General features: G+C 45.6%; 1 protein-coding gene across 1 annotated transcript in view; it reads right to left on the reverse strand.

Moving 5' to 3' along the window:
* Positions 1-247: 247 nt before the first annotated feature.
* Positions 248-18,651, reverse strand: part of tonsl (tonsoku-like, DNA repair protein) — a 28,147-nt gene continuing 9,743 nt past the window's right edge. Inside the window, exons 19-26 of the mRNA XM_084143970.1 lie at positions 9,970-10,122; positions 9,142-9,220; positions 8,545-8,852; positions 5,803-5,974; positions 5,315-5,490; positions 1,088-1,161; positions 811-944; positions 248-720 (exon numbers count right to left, since the gene is read on the reverse strand). Of these exons, the coding sequence (XP_084000096.1) occupies positions 521-720; positions 811-944; positions 1,088-1,161; positions 5,315-5,490; positions 5,803-5,974; positions 8,545-8,852; positions 9,142-9,220; positions 9,970-10,122 (1,296 nt within the window). The 3' untranslated portion in view covers positions 248-520. The remainder of the gene's footprint in view (positions 721-810; positions 945-1,087; positions 1,162-5,314; positions 5,491-5,802; positions 5,975-8,544; positions 8,853-9,141; positions 9,221-9,969; positions 10,123-18,651) is intronic.

An 18,651-nucleotide genomic window follows, 5' to 3' on the forward strand; every position in this document is an offset into this window, starting at 1 on the left:
AGGTCGGAAACCACAGTATGCAACTGTGTCTTCAGAAGCTCACACCAAGTAGGCGGGGAACAGTCTCACTTGCAAGACTCATGATCCTCCACCCCGAGAGTTGTGTCGGAGAGACATTGGCTGTTGAAAGAGACTAGGAGGGAGACAGAAGAGGGATTTAATCATTTCACAGCTTGACCGTAAGTCAGCAAATGTTGTGAGGTTGCATGGAAAAAAGCACCATGGAAATAAACAGTCCAAAAATAATGACAATCATGTTCAGTTTATTTTTTTTGTTTTCCATTGAATACATACAAATACATAGACAATACACATATACATGTATAAACGCACACACAAACACACTGAGAAAATATATCTACATAAATGCATACAAGATAATTCTGAGATCCCTCTGCAGCATGTGTCACCAAAATATGCCTCAAATATGAGGACCAAGGGGTGTGAATCATCTCAAGTGTATGTATCGGAATCCAAGTGACACTAGTCTTTAACGGTGTGAGAACTCAAGGAGTCCTCCTCATAATGAGGGGGCAGCAGTGAGCAGGCACTTGGCATCTCTGGAGAGGAAGTGGCCCCCGGGCCTCCTCTGGCCCCAGGTCTGCTGCAGGGCCTCGCGGTCCAGTTTGTTGAGCCTCTGGGAGCACAGCCGCAGGTCCTGGACCTGTTCTGACAGGCTGTCCAAACTAGAGCTGTCCCAGGGGCCGGCTACCTGGCAACCTGAGAAAGAGAGATGGAACAAATTAAGAGGGACTTAGAGAGAGACAGAGCCAGACTGAGAACCAATAGACTACAACAGGCCTACTGTACCTTGGAGGTTGAGATAGGTCAAAGGTCTCTGGGCATCACGGAGGGCGGAGAGGAGGCTGTGGAGTCCTGCTGAGGTCACCGCTGGGTTACCTGACAGGTCCACAGACACCACGGAGGGACAGACAGGCAGACATCTGGACACACAGAACATACGGGTCTTAATACTGGACAGTTACATAAACCAGAGGTACTGTACAGGGCGGACACTTGGAAAAGGCACAGGCAGCTCAAGGACAAGGGTGACATGAATTGAGAGAAAACACAAACGCACACACACCTGGCGAGGGTGGCCACGCTGTTGTCCGTCAGTCCATTTCCCCCCAGGCTTAGATGGGTCAGGGAGCAGTCATCCTGTGGAGCACACAAAGGACCAATCAGAACCATGTTCTCCGTGACTACTCCTCCATTTTCAGCAAGGGACCAATCAAATCCCTGATCTCATGGTGTGCCCTTGACCAGGCAGTTATTACTATGTCTTAGTACCAGACCTGGGTGTGTATTTGATCATTTGTTATTTAAATATTTATTTTCTGTGTATTTTCAAATAAATGTGTCCTGAATCAACTACTTCTATTGGAAGTATTTGAAAGTCAAATTTATTTATTTTTCTTCCTATAAATAGCCTATTTGAAAGCATTTTCAAATACTATTTTCAAATAACTGGGTTAAATGCATGGGAGTGTATTTAAGTCAGTGAATTGTATTTTCAAATACATGTCAATACTTCCCAAGTGTATTCCCAAATACGCGTTTTCTAGAAAATAACGCACGACGTGGAAGGTGTGTTCTATGACGCGTTAGCGGAGTGGAACTCACCTTCCACGGAGTTCAATTATTTTTCAGAGAACGCATAGAACACTTAGTTGATTATCCCTTTTATACCATGGCTATAATTTAACATAATTGCCACTAGAAATGTATTACTTCGCCAGTAGAAATGTGACAACATCCACTGAAGTAGCTAGCAAGTTTACTAGCTAGATAGTTGCAGTAGTTGCCTTGGTAACCAAACCATCATCCTAGCTTGCTATTATGAAAATCGAATTCAACAATGCCAATGTTTTCAATTCGACTTTTGCTTTCAAAAGCAGCTCAAAAATAGAACATGTAAGAATGATAGCCACTGAATTATACTGTGCAATTGTAGGGAAATAATGCACATTATAAACTGTGTGGTTTGAGCCCTGAATGCTTATTGGCTGACAGCCCACAGGGATGACAAAAGTTATTTTTACTCTTATAATTACATTGGTAACCAGTTTATAACAGCAATAAGGCACCTCGGGGGTTTGTGATATACAGTGCATTCGGAAAGTATTCAGACCCTTGACTTTTTCCACATTTTGTAATGTTACAGCCTTATTCTAAAATGGATGAAATTGTTCCCCCCCCCCCTCATCAATATACATACACACAATACCCCATAATGACAATTTTCAGGTCTCTCCAGAGATGTTCAAATCGAGTTCAAGTCCGGGCCACTCAAGGACATTCAGAGACTTGCCCCGAAGCCAGTCCTGCGTTGTCTTGGCCGTGTGCTTAGGGTCGTTGTCCTGTTGGAAGGTGAACCTTCACCCCAGTCTGAGGTCCTGAGCGCTCTGTAGCAGGTTTTCATCAAGGATCTCTCTGTACTTTGCTCCGTTCATCTTTCCCTCTATCCTGACTAGTCTCCCAGTCCCTGCCGCTGAAAAACATCCCCACAGCATGATGCTGCCACCACCATGCTAAACCGTAGGGATGGTGCCAGGTTTCCTTCAGACGTGACGCTTGGCATTCAGGCCAAAGAGTTCAATCTTGGTTTCATCAGACCAGAGAATCTTGTTTCTCATGGTCTGAGAGTCCTTTAGGTGCCTTTTGGCAAACTCCAAGCGGGCTGTCATGTGCCTTTTACTGAGGAGTGGCTTCTGTCTGGCCACTCTACCATAAAGGCCTGATTGGTGGAGTGCTGCAAAGATGGTTGTCCTTCTGGAAGGTTCGCCCATCTCCACAGAGGAACTCTGGAGCTCTGTCAGAGAAGGGCCTCCCTGACCAAGGCCCTTCTCCCCCGATTACTCAGTTTGGCCAGGCGGCCAGCTCTAGGAAGAGTCTTGGTGGGTCCAAACTTCTTCCATTTAAGAATGATGGAGGCCACTGTGTTCTTGGGGACCTTCAATGCTGCAGAAATTTTTTGGTACCCTTCCCCAGATCTGTGCCTCAACACAATTCTGTCTCGGAGCTCTACGGACAATTCCTTTGACCTCTTGGCTTGTTTTTTGCTCTGACATGCACTGTCAACTGTGGGACCTTATATAGACAGGTGTGTGCCTTTCCAAATCGTGTCCAATCAATTGAATTTACCACAGGTAAATCAAGTTGTAGAAACATCTCAAGGATGATCACTGGAAACAGGATGCACCTGAGCTCAATTTCAAGTCTTATAGCAAAGGGTCTGAATACTTTTGTAAATAAGGTATTTCTGTTTTTTTATTTGTAATAAATGTGCAAAAATGTTATGGGTTATTTTGTGTAGATTGTTGAGGAATTTTTTATTTAATCCATTTTAGAATAAGGCTGTAAAGTCAAGGGGTCTGAATACTTTCCGAATGCACTGTATGGCCAATATACCACGGCTAAGGTATGTGTCCAGGCACTAAGAACAACCCTTAGTTTTGGTATATTGGCCATATACCACACCCCCTCAGGCCTTATTGCTATTTGTCTTTTCAAATAAACCATATCTGAATACTTACTTTGAAATGTACAGTATGTGAAAGTAATTGAGATAATTAAAATAGTATTTGAACCCAGGTCTGCTTAGTACCAGGCAGTTAGTACTATGTCACCCAATATATCAGTGTTGAGTTCTCAGCTTGGCATCCAGCTTAAACATTAGTCGACATCAAACCTTTTTACAGGCGGACCATCACTACATTTGTTCCTCTATTGAAGACAATCTTGCCATAGCTCCCCATTAAGTCAAATGCTATATACACTTTAAGATACAATTATGATACAACCATTGTTTCTTTCTTAACATATCAGCACATGCTTCTTGGCCTGAATAGCAGATACGTGTGAATGACATGCTTGCTTTTCAACCTGTGAAAAGTTTTGTAGCTGCGCCTGTGGTACAGGTAACTGCCAAAATAAAGGAAACACCAACAAAGGGAGTTGGGCCACCACGAGCAGCCAAAACAGCTTCAATGCGCCTTGGCATAGATTCTACAAGTGTCTGGAACTCTATTGGAGAAATTAGTTAGCATTTTCTACCTCTCGTTAGTTGGGCATTCCTATAGGGGAAATGAATGGGGAAAATAAAGGTGGTTTTGGGAGATATTACGAAAATAAGGTCTGAGGTTAACTCAGGCTTAGGAGATCTTATACGCTTTGTTCAATAAGAGCCTTTATGTGCTCAAAATAAGTCCGTTGCTAACAAGTCGCTAACTGTCAGAGAAATGGAACTATAACATTAGTCGCAACATTTTCACATCACTACGGCGACCACGCAAACTAGTCTACGCTACATTACGCCAAAAGCTAGTTGGTTTAGTTAGCTTCCTGCTTACCAGTGCAAACAAAAATGCAAGGATGGTATATTGTTTTGCTCCAGGCTGCAACCATATCTCTTCAGTGGGAAGGTGCTCGTTTTATCGGTTGTCTAACGATGTTGTCCTGAGGAGACTTTGGGTCCGTCTAATAAGTAACTAAGTCTGTTAGCTAGATGTCAAAGGCATGTGACCTGAGGGTTTTTATTTTTTACATGTTAGCGCAGATTTGAGCTTTTTACAAAATTCACAAAAAAGTGATGTTAGCTGATGAGATCTCATAGAACAAAATGTATAAGATCTCATAAGCCTGTCTGTGTTTACCACATACCTTATTTTCAGTGTTTATCCCAAAACCCTACAAAAAAAAAACATTAATGGTGAAGTTAGCCTACTTTAGTGCCTACAAAAATATGCCATTACTATTGCTCTCTATTGGGTTGAGATCTGGTGACTGAGACACACAAACACACCCTATAAACCTCCTATGCTCCTTTCAGACCCCTCTTTCAAAGTCACTGAGATCTCTTCTAGCCACGGTAGCCAAAATAATGGGCAACTGGGCATTTCTATACTAATTAACTCAGGAACCACACCTGTGTGGTAGCACCTGCTTTCAATATACTTTGTATCCCTCATTTACTCAAGTGTTTCCTTTATTTTGGCAGTTACCTGTATGGCTTTACTGGCTACAGAGAAACAAGCGTTACCAGAAACCTAACCAATTGTTTGGACAAATTCTGATAAAAGCTTTTTATCATTTACCGATTTATTTATTGTAATTGCACATCAGTTTATTTTTTGTGTACCTTCCTGGACAAGTTTACACCCAGTTACACCAGGCTACTTAGATAATGTGATCGTTTGTGCAGTTCTTTAGCCAAACACTGCTTAATTCATGTCAAGTATTCTATTGATGCAGTATTTGAATGTGTGTGTGTGCTCGTGTGCGTATTTGTGTGTTTGCATGTGCTGTGTACCTGGGACAGGACTGATATCAGGTGTTCTAAAGCAGGGTGGTCAGCGGGTCCACAGCAGATAGCAGACAGATGGAGGTGTGTGAGACAGTGGAGAGGCAGAGTCTTCAGGACCAGCTCAAAGCCCGTAGAGCCCAGAGCATTATGGGACAGATTCACAGACTTCAGGTGCCCTGTACCTGTAGGATGATGAGATGATTCTGATTCTTCTGTAACATTTCAAAAACGACCTCAAACAGATAGCAATGTATCCATTTGGAGTTGTCTCCTTCACCATTTATATGATCTTTAATAATAATAAAATGCCATTTAGCAGACGCTTTTATCCAAAGCGACTTACAGTCATGCATGCATACATTTTACATATGGGTGGTCCTGGGACTCTGGAGTGGCCAATGCTAATATTTATAATATCAGAGTGAAAAGGGTATATTAATGAGCCGGTTTACCTGCCAGAGCTCTGGCCAGTAGGAGGCAGTGTTGCTGCTTACCTGCCAGGGCGCTGGCCAGTAGGATGCGGTGTTGCTGCAGACAGCGGGCTGTGAGGCTGCAGGCCTGCAGGGAGAGGCTGGCCAGTAGGGGGCATGCTGACAGCAGGCAGGACAGGGCCTGGGACAGACCGTCACCCAGCGGGTTCACACTCAGGTCCAATTCCTCCAGACACTAGAGAGAGATGGGAGGGAAGAGAGGAGAGACAACTATTTTGTTTAGCGATCCATCAACACATCCATCCATATGTAGCAAGGCAGACCTTATGTAGCCGCACTACGCCACCCTTTACATATTCATCCTGTTCTCATAGTTTAGATATTAATAATCTACACATTGCTGGACCTATAGGTGAGCAACAATAGTGAACACATACATACTTCATGATTGATTCAAACTTTGGGTCAGTCCATATATTATTCTCAAATAACATGACCTCTGTGCAGAATTGAACAATATTTATCATAAATTACACAGACCACTAGATGACAGCCTCACACGTCAGAGTCAGACATTTTCTAAGCACAAACACCTAGCCTGGCCTTCACACCCACTGCTGCCTGTCACGCTACTGCAGAAAGCCGGAGCTGGGCTGTGACCATCAATCAAAATAGGGAACTGAATCATGGGCCCCTACAAGGCCATATAGGGACACAGCACAGCGAGAGTCTTACAGGTGAGTATCATAAGTCAGTCCCATAGAATTTGTCTTGGTGGGGTGCATATGCTTCTGAAACAACATTCAGGGATGCAAAAACATTCAAGGATAACAAAAAGGCCTTCTGACATTCATAGCTTCACTTGCTTTCCAGCTGAGAGTATTTCACTAGAAAATAAGATAAACTATTCGTACAAATTACACTAAGTAAATACAAACTAAGTAAATACAAATTAGTCCTACTTATACTGAACAAAAATATAAACACAACATGTGAAGTGTTGGTCCCATGTTTCATGAGCTGAAATAAAAGATCGCAGACATTTTCCATATGCACAAAAAGCTTTTCTCTCAAATGTAGTGCACAAATGTGTTTACGTCCCTGTTAGTGAGCATTTCTCATTTGCCAAGATAATCCATCCACCTGACAGGTGTGGCATATCAAGAAGCAGATTAAACAGCATGATCATTCCACACAACCTACAGCACCCGATGTCACAGGAAGGCCAAAAAAATCATCAAGGACATCAACCACCCGAGCCACTCCCTGTTCACCCCGCTATCATCCAGAAGGCGAGGTCAGTACTGGTGCATCAAAGCTGGGACCGAGAGACTGAAAAACAGCTTCTATCTCAAGGCCATCAGACTGTTAAATAGCCATCACTAGCACATTAGAGGCTGCTGCCTATATACATAGATTAGAAATCACTGGCCACTTTAATAAATAGAACACTAGTCACTTTAATAATGTTTACATATCTTGCATTACTCATCTAATATGTATATACTGTATTCTATACTATTCTACTGTATCTTAGTCTATGCTGCTCTGACATTGCTCGTCCATTTATTTATTTATATATTCTTCATTCCGTTGCTTTACTTAGATTTGTGTGTATTGGGTATATATGTTGTGAAATTGTTAGATGTTACTTGTTAGATATACTGCGGAGCTAGAAACACAAGCATTTCGCTACAGCCACAATAACATCTGCTAAACACGTGTATGTGACCAATAAAATTTGATTTGATTTTGATTTGACAGATGCACCTTGTGCTGGGGAAAAGGAAAGGCTACTAAAATGTGCAGTTGTCACAACACAATGCCACAGATGTCTCAAGTTGAGGGAACGTGCAATTTGCATGCTGACTGCAGGAATTTCCACCAGAGCTATTGCCAGAGAATTGAATGTTGATTTCTCTACCATAAGCTGCCTCGAATGTCGTTTTAGAGAATTTGGCAGTACGTTCATCCGGCCTCACAACCGCAGAGCACGTGTGGCCACGCCAGGCCAGGACCTCCACATCCGGCTTCTTCACCACCGGGATTGTCTGAGGTCAGCCACCCGGACAGCTGATGAAACTGTAGGTTTGCACAACCGAAGAATTTCTGCACAAACTGTCAGAAACCGTCTCAGGGAAGCTCATCAGGACGTGACTGCAGTTCGGCGTCATAACCGACTTCAGTGGGCAAATGCTCTTCTTCGATGGCCACTGGCACGCTGGAGAAGTGTGCTCTTCACGGATTAATCCTGATTTCAACTTTACCGGGCAGATGGCAGATATCATCATGACGTTGTGTGGGTGAGCAGTTTGCTGATGTCAACGTTGTGAACAGTGTCCCATGGTGGCGATGGCGGTGGGGTTATGGTATGGGCAGGCATAAGCTACGGACAATGAACACAATTGCCTTATCGATGGCAATTTCAATGCACAGACGTACCGTGACGAGATCCTGAGGCCCATTGTCGTGCCATTCATCCGCCGCCATCACCTCATGTTTCAGCATGATAACGCACGGCCCAATGTCGCAAGGTTCTGTACACAATTCCTGAAAGCTGAAAATGTCCCAGTTTATGGCCTGCATACTCAGACATGTCAACCATTGAGCATGATTGGGATACTCTGGATTTTAAAGGTATCTGTGACCAACAGATGCATATCTGTATTCCCAGTCATGTGAAATCCATAGATTAGGGCCTAATTAATTTATTTCAATTGACTGATTTCCTTATATGAACTTTAACTCAGTAAAATCTTTTAAATTGTTGCATGTTGCGTTTATATTTTTGTTCAGTGTAGTTACCGGGAAAGCAGGTTGAGTCTGCCCTTCCAAGGCGTTCGCTGCCTTCTTAAGCCCCTCCCCCGTGATGTGATTGGAGGACACATCCAGAAGGCGGAGCCGGGGCATGGTGAGAGCAGCGGCGACCAACTCAGGGAAGAGGTCGTCGTGGAGACGGTTGCCAGACAGCTGTAGCTGGGTGAGGCTGGCCTGCAGTTTGAGGGCGCGGAGGAGAGGGGAGAGGGAGGAGGGGGGTAGGCTGAGGCCACACACTGACACTGAGGGACTGCCGTCCTGCACCTCACACAGACGAGCCACACGCTTGTTCTCCTCTAGAGAGACAACACACACACACACACGGCATGGATTAACAATGCACTTCAGGAATTCAAATACCAGTAATTTACGGATACACGCTCAAAACTCTTAATTCTATGTGTTATTCGCCAATGAACTGGATGTCGATTAAGGCAGCCGCTCGCACCTCTCTGATTCAGAGACACATTTAGGTTGAATGCATTCAGTTGTGCAACGGACTAGGTTTCCCCTTTCCTTCCCCTTATTCACACATCTCCGCGGCAAGAAATGAACCAGGGTGGTATCAGCTGTTCACATACTCACCCACTGCCAGGCTTTGACAGGCCTTCTTGTAGCGCTCAGGAAGAGGGGGAAGGTCCCACGAACACACCTCAGCCAGGACCTGCAGTTGACATCATCATCATCAGCTTTTTCCTTCTCTAGTTATGTTCACTACATAAACAACTGTAAAGATTACACATTTGTGTTTCTAATATTGTAATCCATCACATCACCATTCAAAACTGAGGCAGCACTGTTCAAGATGATCAACACAAGTAGCAGATCTTGCCCTCACACTCCGACCTATGCCAATATCAAGGTAGAAGTTGCCCCTACCGACTGATCTAGGCTCAGATTACCCTGTCCTCACTCTTAAGGTTAACCATCAGACTGAGGGATGAAATAAGATCTGATCCTGTGTCAGTGGTTAAAGGTCCAATGCAGAAGTTTTTATCTCAATATCAAATCATTTCTCTGTAACAATTAAGTACCTTACCGTGATTCTTTTTGACCATTTTAATTGAAAACAAACAAAAATAGCTTCTTAGCAAAGAGCAATTTCTCAAGCAAAAATGTTGCTAGGACTAAATGGAAGTGGGTAAGGGAAAAATAGCTGATATTGTCAGAGAGGTTTGGAACTCTTTCTTATTGGTCTGTTAACCAATTTATCGCCTGGTGATGTCACTAGGCATGCCAAAACTCCATCCCACCAAAACAGGCAGAAATTGCAGGCATTCTTTTCAAATAGCTCTTACACTAAAAGTGCATTATCATCATTTTCACAATTATTCCAACCTCAGTGTGGCAATACATATAAAACACAGGAAAACCTAGTTTTTGACCGCACTGAGCGTATGGGTTTGGCCTCACCTCTTCATTGGTGTGGAGAACAGCCAGTAGCAGGTCTTGGGGGGAGAGCAGAGCGCCATCTTTCTGCAGCGAAAGGCGTGGCAGGAGGCCACAGGCCTGGTAGTAGCGCTGGGCAGCCTGCTCACACAGCCACGACACGGTGCACAAGTCTGCCTCGCTGGAACACGCACGCACAGTGTTACACACACAGTTTTCCCCACACACACACAGTGTTAAACACATACACACACAGTGTTACACACACAGTGTTACACACACATACACACAGTGCTACACACACATAAACACACAGTGTTACACACACACACACACAGTGTTACATTGTTACAAAGTGTCACAGTGTTACACACACACACACAGTGTTACACACACAGTGTTACACACACACACACACCATGTTACAGTGTTACACACACACACACACACACACAGTGTTACACACACACACACAGTGTTACACACACAGTGTTACACAAACACACACACACACAGTGTTACACAATGTTACACACACACACAGTGTTACACAATGTTACACACAGTGTTACACAATGTTACACTCAAACACAAAAAAACAGTGTTACACACACACACAGTGTTACACAATGTTACACACACACACACACACACACAGTGTTACACACACACACACACAGTGTTACACACACACACACACACACTGTTACACACACACAGTGTTACACACACACATTGTTACACACACACACAGTGTTACACACACACACAGCGTTACAGTGTTACACGTGCACACGCACACAGTGTTACGCAGTGTTACACGCGCACACGCACACAGTGTTACACGCGCACACACAGTGTTACACGCGCACACACAGTGTTACACGCGCACACACAGTGTTACACGCACACACACACACACAGTGTTACACACACACACACACACAGTGTTACACACACACACACACACACAGTGTTACACACACACACACACAGTGTTACACGCGCACAAACAGTGTTACACACACACACACAGTGTTACACACACACACACACACACAGTGTTACACACACACACACACACAGTGTTACACACACACACACACACACACACACAGTGTTACACACACACACACACACACACACACACACACACACACAGTGTTACACACACACGCACACACACAGTGTTACACACACACACACACACAGTGTTACACACACACACAGTGTTACACACACACACACACACACACACAGTGTTACACACACACACACACACCGTGTTACACACACACACACACACACACACACACAGTGTTACACACACACACACACACTGTTACACACACACACACACACACACAGTGTTACACACACACACACAGCGTTACAGTGTTACACGTGCACACGCACACAGTGTTACGCAGTGTTACACGCGCACACGCACACAGTGTTACACGCGCACACACAGTGTTACACGCGCACACACAGTGTTACACGCGCACACACAGTGTTACACGCGCACACACAGTGTTACACACACACACACACAGTGTTACACACGCACAGTGTTACACACACACACACACACACAGTGTTACACACACACACACACACACAGTGTTACACACACACACACACACACAGTGTTACACGCGCACACACAGTGTTACACACACACACACACAGTGTTATACACACACACACAGTGTTACACACACACACACACACAGTGTTACACAAACACACACACACACACACACAGTGTTACACACACACACACACACACACACACACAGTGTTACACACACACGTACACACACAGTGTTACACACACACACACACACACAGTGTTACACACACACACAGTGTTACACACACACACACACACACACACAGTGTTACACACACACACACACACACCGTGTTACACACACACACACACACACACACAGTGTTACACACACACACACAGTGTTACACACACACACACAGTGTTACACACACACACACAGTGTTACACACACACGCACACACACAGTGTTACACACACACACACACAGTGTTACACACACACACACAGTGTTACACACACACACAGTGTCACACACACACACACAGTGTTACACACACACACACACACACACAGTGTCACACACACAGTGTTACACACACACACACACACACAGTGTTACACACACACACACACACACACACACACAGTGTTACACACACAGTGTTACACACACACACACACACACACACAGTGTTACACACACACACACAGTGTTACACACACACACACACAGTGTTACACACACACACAGTGTTACACACACACACACACACACACAGTGTTACACACACACACAGTGTTACACACACACACAGTGTTACACACACACACACACACACAGTGTTACACACACAGTGTTACAGCGTTCCACACACACACATCGTTCCACACAGTGTTACACACACACACACACACACACACAGTGTTACACGCACACAGTGTTACACAGTGTTACACGCGCACACACAAACACAGTGTTACACACACACAGTGTTACACAATGTTACACACACACACAGTTACACAGTGTTACACACACACACACAGTGTTACACACACACACACACACACACACACACAGTGTTACACACACACACACACACACACACACACACACACAGTGTTACACACACACACACACACACACACACAGTGTTACACACACACACACACAGTGTTACACACACACACAGACAGTGTTACACACACACACAGTGTTACACACACACACACACACACAGTGTTACACACACAGTGTTAGACACACACACACACACACACACACACACAGTGTTACACACACACACAGTGTTACACACACAGTGTTACAGACTTCCACACACACACACAGCGTTCCACACACACACACAGTGTTACACGCGCACACAGTGTTACACGCACACAGTGTTACACACACACAGTGTTACACGCGCACACAGTGTTACAGTGTTACACGCACACAGTGTTACACAGTGTTACACAGTGTTACACGCGCACACACAAACACAGTGTTACACACACACACAGTGTTACACAATGTTACACACACACACAGTTACACAGTGTTACACACACACACACAGTGTTACACACACACACACAGTGTTACACACACACACACACACACACACAGTGTTACACACACACACACACACACACAGTGTTACACACACACACACAGTGTTACACACACACACACACAGTGTTACACACACACACACACACAGTGTTACACACACACACAGACAGTGTTACACACACACACACAGTGTTACACACACACACACACACACAGTGTTACACACACAGTGTTAGACACACACACACACACACACACACACAGTGTTACACACACAGTGTTACAGACTTCCACACACACACACACAGCGTTCCACACACACACACACAGTGTTACACGCGCACACAGTGTTACACGCACACAGTGTTACACACACACAGTGTTACACGCGCACACAGTGTTACAGTGTTACACGCGCACACAGTGTTACACAGTGTTACACGCGCACACACAAACACAGTGTTACACACACACAGTGTTACACAATGTTACACACACACACAGTTACACAGTGTTACACACACACACAGTTACACAGTGTTACACACACACACACACAGTGTTACACACACACACACACACACACACACAGTGTTACACACACACACACACACACACAGTGTTACACACACACACACACACAGTGTTACACACACACACACACAGTGTTACACACACACACACACAGTGTTACACACACACACACACAGTGTTACACACACACACACACAGTGTTACACACACACACAGACAGTGTTACACACACACACAGTGTTACACACACACACACACACAGTGTTACACACACAGTGTTAGACACACACACACACACACACAGTGTTACACACACAGTGTTACAGACTTCCACACACACACACAGCGTTCCACACACACACACAGTGTTACACGCGCACACAGTGTTACACGCACACAGTGTTACACACACACAGTGTTACACAATGTTACACTCACACACACAGTGTTACACACACACACACACACAGTTACACAGTGTTACACACACACACAGTGTTACACACACACACACACACACACAGTGTTACACACACACACAGTGTTAAACACACACACACACACAGTGTTACGTACACACACACAGTGTTACGTACACACACACAGTGTTACGTACACACACACACACACACAGTGTCACACATACACACAGTGTTACACACAGTGTTACACACACACACACACAGTGTTACACACACACAGTGTTACACACACACAGTGTTACACACACACACAGTGTTACACACACACACAGTGTTACACACACACAGTGTTACACACACACAGTGTTACACACACACACACAGTGTTACACACACACACACAGTGTTACACACACACACACACACACACAGTGTTACGTACACACACACACACACAGTGTTACGCACACACACACACACAGTGTTACACACACACACACACACAGTGTTACACACACACACACACACACACGGTGTTACACACACACACAGTGTTACACACACACACACACACACACAGTGTTACACACACACACACAGTGTTACACACACACACACACAGTGTTACACACACACACACAGTGTTACACACACACACACACACACACAGTGTTACGTACACACACACAGTGTTACATACACACACACAGTGTTACGTACACACACACAGTGTTACGTACACACACACAGTGTTACGTACACACACACAGTGTTACGTACACACACACAGTGTTACGTACACACACACAGTGTTACGTACACACACACAGTGTTACGTACACACACACAGTGTTACGTACACACACACAGTGTTACGTACACACACACACACACAGTGTCACACACACACACAGTGTTACACACACACACACAGTGTTACGTACACACACACACACACACAGTGTCACACACACACACAGTGTTACACACACACACACACACACACACACAGTGTTACACACACACACAGTGTTACACACACACACACAGTGTTACACACACACACAGTGTTACACACACACAGTGTTACACACACACAGTGTTACACACACACACACACACAGTGTTACGCACACACACACACAGTGTTACACACACACACACACACACAGTGTTACACACACACACACACACACACTGTGTTACACACACACACACACACACACACACAGTGTTACACACACACACACACACACACAGTGTTACACACACACACACACACAGTGTTACACACACACACACACACACAGTGTTACACACACACACACACACACACACACAAACACACACACACAGACAGTGTTACACACACACACACACACACAGTGTTACACAGTGTTACACGCGCACACACAAACACAGTGTTACACACACACAGTGTTACACAATGTTACACACACACACAGTTACACAGTGTTACACACACACACACAGTGTTACACACACACACACACACACACACACAGTGTTACACACACACACACACACACACAGTGTTACACACACACACACAGTGTTACACACACACACACAGTGTTACACACACACACACACAGTGTTACACACACACACACACAGTGTTACACACACACACAGACAGTGTTACACACACACACAGTGTTACACACACACACACACACAGTGTTACACACACAGTGTTAGACACACACACACACACACACACAGTGTTACACACACAGTGTTACAGACTTCCACACACACACACAGCGTTCCACACACACACACAGTGTTACACGCGCACACAGTGTTACACGCACACAGTGTTACACACACACAGTGTTACACAATGTTACACTCACACACACAGTGTTACACACACACACACACACAGTTACACAGTGTTACACACACACACAGTGTTACACACACACACAGTGTTACACACACACACAGTGTTAAACACACACACACACACAGTGTTACGTACACACACACAGTGTTACGTACACACACACAGTGTTACGTACACACACACACACACAGTGTCACACATACACACAGTGTTACACACAGTGTTACACACACACACACACACAGTGTTACACACACACAGTGTTACACACACACACATTGTTACACACACACACAGTGTTACACACACACACAGTGTTACACACACACAGTGTTACACACACACAGTGTTACACACACACACACAGTGTTACACACACACACACAGTGTTACACACACACACACAGTGTTACACACACACACACACACACACACACACACACAGTGTTACGTACACACACACACACAGTGTTACGCACACACACACACACAGTGTTACACACACACACACACAGTGTTACACACACACACACACACACGGTGTTACACACACACACAGTGTTACACACACACACACACACACACACAGTGTTACACACACACACACACACACACACACAGTGTTACACACACACACACAGTGTTACACACACACACACACAGTGTTACACACACACACACAGTGTTACACACACACACACACACACACACAGTGTTACGTACACACACACAGTGTTACGTACACACACACAGTGTTACGTACACACACACAGTGTTACGTACACACACACAGTGTTACGTACACACACACAGTGTTACGTACACACGCACACACACAGTGTCACACACACACACACACAGTGTTACGTACACACACACACACACACACAGTGTCACACACACACACACACACACACACACAGTGTTACACACACACACAGTGTTACACACACACACAGTGTTACACACACACACAGTGTTACACACACACACACACACACACAGTGTTACACACACACACACAGTGTTACACACACACACACACAGTGTTACACACACACACACAGTGTTACACACACACACACACACACACACACACAGTGTTACGTACACACACACAGTGTTACACACACACACACACACACACACAGTGTTACACACACACACACACACAGTGTTACGCACACACACACACAGTGTTACACACACACACACACACACACACAGTGTTACACACACACACACACACACTGTGTTACACACACACACACAGTGTTACACACACACACACACACAGTGTTACACACACACACACACACAGTGTTACACACACACACACACACACACACACACACACACACACACACACACACACAGACAGTGTTACACACACACACACACACACAGTGTTACACACACACACACAGTGTTACACACACACACACACACACACACAGTGTTCCACACACAGTGTTACAGCGTTCCACACACACACACACACAGCGTTCCACACACACACAGTGTTACACGCGCACACGCACACAGTGTTACACAGTGTTACACACGCACACAGTGTTACACAGTGTTACACACGCACACAGTGTTACACAGTGTTACACACGCACACAGTGTTACACAGTGTTACACACGCACACAGTGTTACACAGTGTTACACAGTGTTACACAGTGTTCCACGCGCACACGCACAGTGTTACACGTGCACACGCACACAGTGTTACAGTGTTACACGCGCACACAGTGTTGCACACGCACACAGTGTTACACAGTGTTACACGCGCACACGCACACAGTGTTACAGTGTTACACGCGCACAGTGTTACACAGTGTCCCACAGTGTTCCACACGCACACAGTGTCCCACAGTGTTCCACGCACACACACACACAGTGTCCCACAGTGTTCCACGCGCACACACACACAGTGTCCCACAGTGTTCCACGCGCGCACACGCACACAGTGTCCCACAGTGTTCCACACGCGCACACGCACACAGTGTCCCACAGTGTTCCACACGCGCACACAGTGTCCCACAGTGTTCCACGCGCGCACACAGTGTTCCACACGCGCGCACACAGTGTCCCACAGTGTTCCCCGCGCGCACACAGTGTCCCACAGTGTTCCACGCGCGCCCAGTGTCCCACAGTGTTCCACGCGCACACACAGTGTCCCACGCGCACACACAGTGTCCCACAGTGTTCCACGCGCGCACACAGTGTCCCACAGTGTTCCACGCGCGCACAGTGTCCCACGCGCGCACAGTGTCCCAGTGTCCCACGCTCGCACAGTGTCCCACAGTGTCCCACGCGCGCACAGTGTCCCACGCGCGCACAGTGTCCCACGCGCGCACAGTGTCCCACAGTGTTCCACGCGCGCACAGTGTCCCACAGTGTTCCACGCGCGCACAGTGTCACACAGTGTTCCACGCGCACACAGTGTCACACAGTGTTCCACGCGCACACAGTGTCACAGTGTTCCACGTGCACACAGTGTCACAGTGTTCCACGCGCACACAGTGTTCCACGCGCACACAGTGTCACACAGTGTTCCACGCGCACACAGTGTCACACAGTGTTCCACGCGCACACAGTGTCACACAGTGTTCCACGCGCACACAGTGTCACACAGTGTTCCACGCGCACACAGTGTCACACAGTGTTCCACGCGCACACAGTGTCACACAGTGTTCCACGCGCACACAG

Source organism: Coregonus lavaretus (genome assembly GCF_964263955.1).
Source record: "Coregonus lavaretus genome assembly, chromosome: 27".
In the NCBI taxonomy this organism is placed as follows: Eukaryota; Metazoa; Chordata; class Actinopteri; order Salmoniformes; family Salmonidae; genus Coregonus; species Coregonus lavaretus.